Genomic DNA, 11,474 nt, shown 5'->3' on the forward strand with positions numbered 1-11,474 from the left:
TCACCTGAAGACCTCCACGCCCCAGCCAGCCAGAGCTGAGAAGATCCTCGGTGGCAAATCCCGGGAAGGGTTGATGGCATAGCCGGTGTTCATGCCCATCGATATGCCAATCGCGGTAACCAGAAGCCCGATGACTAAGGCGTGGGTGCCTGGAAGGGCCGCTGCATTCTTCTTGTCATTGATAGCCAGGATGCCGACCACAAGCACTGCAGTGGCGATGAACTGTGGGAACGAGCGAGAGAGAGGACATAACAATCTTGACCCGGAAGAGGCTCCCCGGATGGCATTGCAAGCCTCAAATTCAAATTTATTAATACGGTCGACCAACCAATCATGTGCCAATACATCAAAAATTCCAGACTCCATAGTTTTGCACCACAGAATCACAGACCACCCGTACATATAATGGTGTAAGATCAATAAAATCAACCCCTGGTTAAAATCATCATCTTAAAATTGATAAAATTGTAAAATATTTTAACAATCATTTTCTAATAAAGTTTTACGTATTTTAATAGCAACGGCACAGAACTTAGCAGTTTGGAGCGTAAGCTGAGGGACTTCTCCTAATAGGAGCTCGTTTGCCAAAAGCTCAGCTGATTCTTCAGGGAATTTACCAAGTGGGGGGGAAATAAGCTTCGATCTAACTTCATGGTAGAATGGGCATCTCATCAGTGCATGTTCGATGGTATCAGTGTCCCCTGTTCCACACGGACGTAACCTCTCTGATCTAGGGATCTTCTTACATTTCCCTTCTAAAGCAGCCAATGGTAGGGCCTGGCATCTCGCAAGGGTAAAGGCCTTTCTATAATTAATAGACTCAAGATGATAAAAATAAGCAAGCCTTTCTTCTTGATCTGCTTCCGTCGCCCCCAGAGATTCCAAAAACTAACACACCTCATTGTGCATGTGAAATGCTCTGAATGCACCCAACAGCTATGGAAATGCTGCTATTATGACGATCGCATGCGCTCCCTCATTAAGAAGGCAATGTGTCCATTAGTTAGGGTTGCCAACTCCCAGGTGGGCGCTAGATAGGGTTGCCAACCTCCAGGTAATGGTTAATCTCCTGTTCAGAAATAATATCTCAACACGCAGCCACTTAAAAATCTTTTGTTATTTTTTATGTTTTTCTCATGCCTTCATTAGTAAATAGTACCAGTCAACAAAGCTATTATAACCACAATCTACAAATCCCAAACAAGACTTATAACTAAATACAAGTCTGTACAATAATAGAGACAGAGTTGATATACTGTCCACAGATTTCTCACATGTCCATTCCCCAAGGAATCATGCCGACGCTATGATCCTCCGTGCAGTATTGCAATGTATCTTCTGAAAGTCAGCTGCTTGTAGCTGACCTATAGGAAGCCGTCCCGCAGTTCGTTTCCAAAAGCCACTGCGGTGGATATAATTAATCCAATGCAATATGACAAGCAACCGGTTATATCTTGTTTCGCTGGTGCTCGCTTCCTCAGATATATATTGTATTATTGTATTATTTCATCCGATCACAATTTTGTGATTCAAAGTTCCTTGTCTGTAAGCCTTATAAGCGCTTATACAGACAAGGAACTTTGAATCACAAAATTGTGATCGGATGAATAATACAATATATATCTGAGGAAATGAGCATATTCTTATTTCTGAACAGGAGATTAACCACAACCTCCAGGTAATAGCTGGAGATCTTCCGCTATTACAACTGATCTCCAGGTGACAGAGATCAGTTCACCTGGAGAAAATGGGCTCTTTGGAATGTGGACTCTTATGGCATTATACCCCATTGAAGTCCATCCCCTCCCCAAACCCCACCCTCCTCAGACTCCACCCCCCAAATCTCCACGTATTGCCCAGGAGCTGGCAACCCTAGGGCTAGAGAGCTCTGGGAATTGCTGCTGATCTTCAGAATACAGATTGCTTATTTATTTGGTAGGGTTTTCTGTGTGTGTGTGTAAAGTGCCGAGCTGGTTTGCCATTGTCTGCTTCTGCTTGGGCTGAAAGAGTTCAGAGAGAACTGTGACTGGCCCAAGGTCACCCAGCAGGCTTCATGTGGAGGAGTGAGGAATCGAACCCAGTTCTCCAGGTTAGAGTCCACCGCTCTTAACTGCAACACCACACTGGCTCTATTTACATGGTTATTTAAAACATTTATTCCACTTCTCAGGGAGAAAATGGCTGCATGGAAAGTGGACTGTGAGGCATTATACCCTATCGAGGTCCCTCCCCTCCTTAAACTGCACTCTCCCAAGCTCCACCCTCAGGTCTCGAGGTATTTCTGAACCCGGGGCTGGCAACTTTATACCAGACAACAGCTGCCCAGACGGCCTGGCTAGTGTGCTGGTGAAGAAGCTTCATTAATAGGGTTGGCCTCTATTTCCCCAGCCCCTTCGAGCTCTCCAGTTGTAAAGGGCCCGGCCGCCCATCCTTGACCACTGACCTCCTGGATAAATCCTCTCCAGAGAGACATGTAGGGTTCCGGGTAAGTGGAGAAGATACCAGCTGTGGCGGTCGGCCCTGTGATGGTCAGGTTCCCTCCAGTGTAATCCACCAGAGCATCTAGAACAGGAAGGGAAACAAGCAAAGTCAGCATTTGACTGGGAAAAGTTTTTTAAGAAACTACGAAAATGAATTTTGGTCTTCTTCAAGGGTCACTTGCTTTACTTCCGTGACGTGAGCTCCACTCTTGGCCACCCTGTGTGTGTTATGCACCATGAAGTCACAATGAAGTTTGGTTGGGGCTGTGGCTCAGTGGTAGAGCATCTTCTCGGTGTGCAGAAGGTCCCAGGTTCAATCCCCGGCATCTCCAGTTAAAGGGACTAGGCAAGTAGGTGATGTGAAAGACCCCTGCCTGAGACCCTGGAGAGCCGCTGCTGGTCTGAGTTCACAATACTGACTTTGATGGACCAAGGGTTTCTGATTCAGTATAAGGCAGCCTAATGTGTTCATGTCCAACTTATGGTGACCCTATGAATTCATGACCTCCAAAACGTCCTCTCCTTATCAGCAAGAGACATTCAGAGGTGGTTTGCCATCACTTGCCTCTGTATAGCAAACGTTGTCCATATAATTCAAGTACTTGAAGGGCTGTCATATAGAGGAGGGTGCCGAGTTATTTTGTGTTCCCCAGAAGGTCGGACCAGAACCAACGGGTTGAAATTAAATCAAAAGAGTTTCCGTCTAGACATTAGGAAGAATCTTCTAACAGTTAGAGTGGTTCCTCAGTGGAACAGGCTTCCTAAAGAGGTGGTAAGTGCTCCTTCCGTGTAGGTTTTTAAGCAGAGGCTAGATGGCCATCTGTCAGCAATGCTGATTCTATGACCTTGGGTAGATCATGAGAGGGAGGGCATCTTGGCTATCTTCTGGGCATGGAGTAGTGGTCACTGGGGGTATGAGGGGGAAAGTAGTTGTGAATTTCCTGCATTGCACAGGGGGTTGGACTAGATGACCCTGGTGGTCCCTTCCAACTCTGTGATTCTGTGATTCTATACTAACAAGGGCCAACCCTGCTTAGCTTCCGAGATCTGATGAGATCGGGCTAGCCCGGGCGACCCAGATCAGGATGGTCCAAAAAAGGTTGTACCTAGTCCTATAAAGCCACTAAGGCTAGCCTAGCTCCTCACTGCCAACCACTTGGCAGGCAGCTACGGAACCAGGTCCCGGTAGATTTCCCCTGGTTGACAGATTCGCTGAAGTTTAAAAGAGCAAAGTTTAAAAGGGTATGAGCCACAGCTCATTTCTTCAGAAAACTCACACCCTGCCAGAATTTTTGTTAGTCTGTAAGGTGCTGCTGGCTCTTTTCTACTGCTAGTGACAGACTAAAACGGCCACCCATCCTGACCTATCTCGCTGAAGTTTATCCTTCTCACCAGCTAGATCTTGGGCTGCACACGGTGGAGGGCAGGGGGAAGCAACATACCATAGTACAATAGGAGAACCACGGCAGACGCAGCGAATGATCCCAGGAACTGGCCAAGCACGTACACTGGAAGCTTGCGCCAGGGTAGTTCCCCGATTACGCAGTTTGCAAAAGTTATCGCCGCGTTCATGTGAGCGCCTTTTGGGGGGGGGAGAAAAAAGAAAGGTGATCAAAGAAGAAGAATGGCGCCCCTCCGCTGCACCATTTTTTGCTAGCAAATGCAAACATAAACACAGCAAACACCGGTTTGTGAATGCCTTTGTGAAAATCCTGGAAACCGTATTTTGCTGCGGATGAGAGTCCCCTGTTAGCAGGGCCGGTGCCAGTCATTTTTGCGCCCTAGGCAAGGCTAAGTACTTGTGCCTCCCCATCTCTAACCAATTTTCAAAAACAGATATCTTGCAGAAAAAATAAAAAGCACAAAACTTTTTACAAGACATTATAATTAATTATATTCCATAGCACTGTTGTGGTACTTATCTTAAAATAAAAAATATAAATTGTCAGTTTCATTTTTTTCCCCCAATAAACTAATCTGTTTAAAACTGTGCCCCTCTGGCCAGTTCTGCGCCCCTCTGAGGTCTGCGCCCTAGGCGACCAACCGCCTAGTTCGCCTAAGGGTAGCACCGGCCCTGTCTGTTAGTCATCTCTGGCCCCTGAGAGCAAGTGTTCCCAGGATTTGCTTTGGCAAACCCCTTTCCCGGAAAGTCCCGGGAACCTTGGTTCTTCACGTGCAGATATGGTCCTGCGGGTGAGATGAGCCACGCCAGCCTCACCTGAGATCCCACCAGCCGCATGGATGCCCAGCATGACTCCGAATCCAAAACCCAGGTTGATGCTCAGGTAGGACCCAAACATGTCTTGTCCCAACACCACCTGGGCGACGGAGCCCAGGCCCACAAGCTGCAGGAGAGAAAACAGTGTGTCAAGCACCGATGACAACTCCGGCTTAGGAAATTAAATCAAAAGAGTTTCCGTCTAGATGTTAGGAAGAATTTTCTAACAGTTAAAGCAGTTCCTCAGTGGAACAGGCTTCCTCAGGAGGAGGTGAGCTCTCCCTGGAGGTTTTTAAGAAGAGGCTAGACGGCCATCTGTCAGCAATGCTGATTCTATGACCTTAGGCAGATGATGAGAGGGAGGGCATCTTAGCCATCTTCAGGGCACTGGGGGTGGTGGGGGAGGTATTGTGAATTTCCTGCATTGTGCAGGGGGTTGGACTAGATGACCCTGGTGGCCCCTTCCAACTCTGTGATTCTATGGTCTGCAGTAGAACAACTAGATTCAAGTCCAGTAGGCCAGCCATGTTGGTTAATTAGGAAGAATATTCTAACAGAGCAGTTCCTCAGTGGAACAGGCTTCCTTGGGAGGTGGTGAGCTCTCCTTCCCTTGAGGTTTTTAAGCAGAGACTAGATGGCATCTGTCAGCAATGCTGATTCTATGACCTTAGGCAGATCAAGAGGGGGAGGGCATCTTGGCCATCTTCTGGGCATGGAGTAGGGGGTCACTAGGGGTGTGACGGGGGAGGTAGTTGTGAATTTCCTGCATTGTGCAGGGGGTTGGACTAGATGACCCTGGTGGTCCCTTTCAACTCTATGATTCTATGATTCTAGATCCCTAGAGATTTGGGGATGGAGTCAGCGGTGGGTGGAGACTTGTACAGGAATTTCAGGAGTGTATAATGCCTAGGGATGCCAGCCTCCAGGTGGGACCTGGGTATCCCCTAGAATTACAGCTCATCTCCAAACTGCAGAGATCAGTTCCCCCAGAGAAAATGGATGCTTTGGAGGGTGGACTCTGTGGCATTGTACTCCAGTGAGGTCCCTTTCCTCCCTAGGCTCCATCCCCAAACCTCTAGGTTGAGTACAAAAAAAAGTGGGGGGAACCACAATATGATGCAGTATAGGGCAGGCCAGCACAATTTGTAAGGTTGACAGCCTCCAGGTGGTTAATGAAAATATGACACCTCTGTGTACAAACAAAAGTTACAAAGAAATCTAACACAGATGGGCATGCAATGACCACAACTCAATGATATTATGCCATATATATTCTCATGTAAATCCTACAAAAGACACTGTCACTGGAAAAGACCGTCATGCTAGGAAAAGTTGAGGGCAACAGGAAAAGAGGAAGACCCAACAAGAGATGGATTGAATCAATACAGGAAGCCACAGCCCTCAGTTTGCAAGATCTGAGCAAGGCTGTCAAAGATAGGACATTCTGGAGGACTTTCATTCATAGGGTCGCCATGAATCGGAAGCGACTTGACGGCACTTAACACACACACAAATCCTACAAAATCACATACTATAAATCAGTTCATATCAAAGAATCTCAACACAGTCCAAAATAATACTCTCTAAATGCAGGTTAGACAACTTAATAGTCCCATTCAGTGCATATTTTCATTCCATAGGAGTACATAGGTGTACTGAAAATAAACAGTTCAATTCCTCATTCCATGGGAGCGCATTGAACTGATTTATAGTATGTGGTTTTGTAGGATTTACGTGAGAGTATATATAGCATAATATAATTGAGCTGTGGTCATTGCATGCCCATCTGTGTGAGAGTTCCTTGTAGCCTCCAGGTGGTGGCTGGAGATCTCCCGCTATTACAACTGATCTCCAGGCGAAAGAGATCAGTTCCCCTGGAGAAAATGGCCACTTTGGCAATTGGACTCCATGGCATTGAAGTCCCTCCCCTACCCAAACCCCACCCTCCTCAGACTCCACCCCCACAATCTCCAGGTATTTCCCCAACCCGGAACTGACAACCCAAACAATTTGGGAGCCAGCAAGCCAAATACAGCCCACTGGACCCATCCCAGGCTGGACAAGAATTGTTGGCTGGGCTGGGAAATACCTGGAGATTTTGGGGGTGGACTTTAAGGAGGGCAGGGTTTGGAGAGGGGAGGGACTTCAACGCCGTAGTCCAATAGCCGAAGCTGCCATTTTCTCCAGGGCACCTGATTTCTATCACCTGGAGATCAGTTTTTATACCAGGAGATCTCCAGCCACCACCTGGAGGTTGGCAACCCTAGCTGGCTAGATGCAACCCTTGAGGTTAGGTTGCCATCCTCCAGGTGGGGCCTGGAGATCTCCCAGAATTACAACAGATCTCCAGGCAACAGAGATCAGTTCCCCTGGAGAAAACGGCTGCTTTGGAGGGTGGACTCTGTGCCGTTATACACTGCTGAGGTCCCTTCCCAGGCTCTACCTCCAATTCTCCAGGAATTTCCAGACCTGGAGGTGGAAACCCTACATGATGCCACATCCCCAAGACATTCATAGAAGCTGCTATACACAGCCCGGCCTTTTTCTTTGCAGGCTCACGATCTCTGCTCAAACCGCAGAGGTCATTACAATTCCGTGCTGGCTCACGCAGCACCCTATGGAAAGTTGCCAACTTGCAGGCGGGGCCTGGAGATCTCCCGATGTTACAAATGATCTCCAGACTACAGTTCCACTGGAGAAAATGGCTGCTTTGTAGAGTGGACTGTATGGCATTATACCCCTCTGAAGTCCCTCCCCTCCCAAATCTCCATCCTCCCCAGGCTCCACCTCCAAATCTCCAGGAATTTTCCAGCCTGGAGCTGACAACCCTAGCAAACACAGTACCCCCATATCTTCAGGTTGCCAACCTCCAGGTAAGAGCTGGAGATCACCTGCTATTACAACTGATCTCCAACCGATAGAGATGAGTTCCCCTGGAGAAAATGGCCACTTTGGCCACTGGACTCTATGGCATTGAAGTCCCTCCCCTCCCCACGCCCCGCCCTCCTCAGGCTCCGCCCAAAAAAAACCTCCCACCGGTGGTGAAGAGGGACCTGGCAACCCTACCATATCTACATGAGAACTGACCAAAGGCCCCTTCGTGCTCACCATTAATATGAATGTTGCCAGGGCCTCTGCCAAGCCCTCTCGGATCGTTTCATTCTTGATCGCCAGTTGGCTGGCTAATTTCTCCAGCATCTTGGTCTCTGACATCCAGGCAATTCAATCCCTGTTTGGAAAGGCAAAATGTCACGCCAGAGTACATGATCATCAGACCCTCGGAAACATGCCGCGCCAGCCCTTCAGTTCCCCGCTAACTCCACAAGACAACCCTCCGTGTCTGGTTAAAGGCTAATGAGCCAGTTCAGCGACCGCCGGTGACTTTTGCTTCTCCCTTCCTTTCTTTATTTTTAACATTTCCTCTTGGCACTGTGAACCAAAGTAGCTGTCAGATCTGTCATCAAGTCTGCTAGAAGGGAGAACAGGCTCGCCTCGTGGGGGACTTGAAGGATCAAAAAAAATGAAACTTGGTTCTGTTTAGGGTTGCCAGCCTCCAGGAGGGGCCTGGAGATCTCCCGGAATTACGACTGATCTCCCGGCTACGCAGATCAGTTGCCCTGGAGGAAATGGCTATTTGGGGGCATGGATTCTGTGGTATTATCATGTCCTGCCCTTCCACAAACCCTGCCTTCCCCAGGCTCCACCCTCAAATCGCCAGGAATTTCCCAACTCAGAGCTGGCAAAATTAGTGCTGTAGGGAAGAGGGACAAAAAGAGGTGCCGGAGGTCAGATGCAGTTTTCTTTTCCAAGGCAACCATGTGGGTGGAAATAGATATTTGTCGAGCATGTCAAAGAAAAATCCAACACATGGGCGATCAGAGAGTCTTTTCGTAACTTCTCACAACACGGAAAAGAACTTTGGGTTCGGATCTGACCAGTTTTCCCACTGGATCTCTTCTGATCTCCCTGCACGGCTGTAGCCACAGTGGCTTCTGTCCACACAGGTCCCACGATCCGTGGCATAGCCTTTTCCGTGGCATAGCCTTTGCGTGGTCAAATTTATTGCCCTCTTTTGCCGGTGGAAAAGCTGGCAGGGTATCCCCTTAGATGGGGAAACACTAGCAGGTTTCAAATATATGTTTCCTGCTCACTGTCAGAATAGACCCATTTCCTTACCTTGCAGGGTATAGGATTGCTGGCAGCGCCGTACCAGACCCTCCCACTTCTAATGGAAGCAGAGACAGACACGAGGCAGGCACGTCAGAAGTATAAATGAAGATTGCCTGGATTTATCCAGAGCAGAAGAAGTTAAGCAAAAGACTGAGAATTGTTTTGCAAGCATAGCAGAAAACAATATCACTAAGTCAGCAAAGTTCGTTTGCCTCCTAGGTCATAAAATGGGCAACAGCCTTCTTTTATCAGTCGATCATAAAATGTAGGAGCCCACTGGTTATTCGCGGTTACCTGTGCAGAATGGGTGGCTCCGATTCCTATGGGCTGAGAGCCAGTTTGGTGTAGTGGTTAAGGGCAGTGGTTCGCAGTGGTGCACTCTGATCTGGAGAACAGGGTTTGATTCCCCACTCCTCCACATGAGCGGCAGGGTCTGATCTGGTGAACTGGATTTGTTTCCCCCGCTCCTACACATGAAGCCAGCTGGGTGACCTTGGGTTAGTCACATCTCTCTCAGCCCCACGTACCTCACAGTGCCTGTTGTGGGGAGGGGAAGAGAAGGTGATTGTAAGCCGGTTTGATTCTGACTTAAGTGGTAGAGGAAGTTGGCATATAAAAGCCAACTCTTCTTTTCTTCTTCTTCTTCTTCTTCTTCTTCTTCTTCTTCTTCTGTCAAAGCAGGTGGTGTTCAACAACCTGAAGCTCATGGTAGCGACAAGTCAACTTGACACTGGAAAATGATACGGAAGGCAGACCTACATGTGCGGTCCACATTGCAAGACAGTTAGGATTGCCAGGCTGGGAATTTCTGGGAGATTTGGGAGTGGAGCCCAGGGCAGGCAGGATATAATGCCATAAAGCAGCCATTTTCTCTAGGGGAACTGATGGTCTCTGTAGTCAGGAGGTCTGTTGTGATTCTGGAAGATCTCCAGGCAACCTACCTAGCTGATGGAACATGCCTCAGGAGTGGAGGAGGCAAACACGCTCCATGTCTTCACAAGCCCGTACTGTTCCTAGAAGCCAAACCGGTGTCACACCCTTCTCCTTAGTATGTAGTCAGGCTTCTATTGTCCTCCCTGTATCTAATAATAAAGTGGCTAGCTCCTATATAGATAAGGAATGAAGAGGAGGAGGAGGAGTTGGTTTTTATATGCCTATTTTCCCTGCCACTTAAGGGAGAATCACAGCAGCTTACAATCACCTTCCCTTCCCCGCCCCACAACAGACACCCTAGCAGAGGCTAGATGGCCGTCTGACAGCAAGGCTTATTCTGTGACCTTAGGCAGATCATGAGTGGGAGGGCAGGACTGTTTGCCTCAGTGTTTGGCTCTGGCTCTCGTGGCCCTTTCTTGCATGCCCAGGGTAGTGCCCATTGCCACCTTGGGGCCAGGAAGTAATTTTTCCTCCAAGCCAGATTGGCCAGGGCTCCTGGAGGTGGGTTTTTTGTTTTGTTTTTTGCCATCTTCTGGGCATGGAGTAGGAGTCACTGGGCATCTGGGGGCGGGGAGGTACAGTTAGGGGAAAAAGTATTTGATCCCCTGCTGAATTTGCCCGTTTGCCCTCTGACGAAGAAATGACCAGTCCATAATTTTAATGGTAGGTCTATTGTAGCTGTGAGAGACAGAATAACAACAGGAAAACCCCCAGAAACCCAGAAGACAAAAGTCTGAGATTGATGTGCATTATAATGAGTGAAAGAAGTATTTGATCCCTTTGCAAAAGATGACTTAGTACTTGGTGGCAAAACCCTTGTTGGCAATTACAGAGGTCAGACGTTTCTTGTAGGTGGCCACCAGGTTTGCACACATCTCAGGAGGTATTTTGTTCCACTCCTCTTTGCAGATCCTCTCCAAGTCAGTAAGATTTCGAGGCTGATGTGTAGCTACTCGAACCTTCAGCTCCCTCCACAGATTTTCAATGGGATTAAGGTCTGGAGACTGGCTAGGCCACTCCAGGACCTTAATGTGCTTCTTCTTGAGCCACTCCTTTGTTGCCTTGGCCGTGTGTTTTGGGTCATTGTCATGCTGGAATACCATCCTCGACCCATTTTCAATGCCCTGGCTGAGGGAAGGAGGTGCTCACCCAAGATTTGACGATACATGGTCCCGTCCATCGTCCCTTCGATGAGGTGAAGGTGTCCTGTCCCCATAGCAGAAAAACACCCCCAAAGCATAATATGTCCCCCTCCATGTTTGACGGTGGGGATGGTGTTCTTGGGGTCGTAGGCAGCATTCCTCCTCCTCCAAACACGGCGAGTTGAGTTGAGTTGATGCCAAAGAGCTCAATTTTGGTCTCATCTGACCACAACACTTTCACCCAGTTCTCCTCTGGGTCATTCAGATGTGCATTGGCAAAACTGCAGACGGGCCTGTACATGTGCTGTCTTGAGCAAGGGGACCTTGCGGGCTCTGCAAGATCTCAGTCCTTCACGGCGTAGTGTGTTACCAACTGTTTTCATGGTGACTATGGTCCCAGCTGCCCTGAGATCATTGACCAGTTCCCCCCATGTAGTTCTGGGCTGCTTCATCACCGTTCTCATGATCATTGCAACTCCACGAGATGAAATCTTGCATGGAGCCCCAGACGGAGGGAGGTTGACAGTTAGG

The 11,474-nt window shown here is 48.3% G+C and overlaps 1 protein-coding gene across 1 annotated transcript; it reads right to left on the reverse strand.

The window, feature by feature from the left end:
• Positions 1-7,911, reverse strand: AQP7 (aquaporin 7). The gene is made up of 5 exons (XM_056848894.1): positions 7,807-7,911; positions 4,699-4,825; positions 3,923-4,060; positions 2,444-2,562; positions 1-222 (listed from the first exon to the last, which is right to left on the reverse strand). The coding sequence occupies exons 1-5, from the start codon at positions 7,909-7,911 to the stop codon at positions 1-3; spliced, it is 711 nt and encodes a 236-aa protein (XP_056704872.1).
• Positions 7,912-11,474: the final 3,563 nt, after the last annotated feature.

The sequence above is a fragment of the Euleptes europaea genome, chromosome 4 (assembly GCF_029931775.1).
Source record: "Euleptes europaea isolate rEulEur1 chromosome 4, rEulEur1.hap1, whole genome shotgun sequence".
NCBI classification, from domain to species: domain Eukaryota; kingdom Metazoa; phylum Chordata; class Lepidosauria; order Squamata; family Sphaerodactylidae; genus Euleptes; species Euleptes europaea.

What these genes read in the sequence shown, in the direction of transcription:
- AQP7 (XM_056848894.1), bottom strand. Translation starts at nt 7,911, where the DNA reads ATGTCAGAGACCAAGATGCTGGAGAAATTAGCCAGCCAACTGGCGATC. An exon ending in TGCGGCTGGTGGGATCTCAG is followed by an intron (nt 4,061 to 4,698) that starts GTGAGGCTGGCG and finishes CCCCCCCAAAAG; the next exon opens with GCGCTCACATGAACGCGGCG. An exon ending in GGAGAGGATTTATCCAGGAG is followed by an intron (nt 223 to 2,443) that starts GTCAGTGGTCAA and finishes TCGTTCCCACAG; the next exon opens with TTCATCGCCACTGCAGTGCT.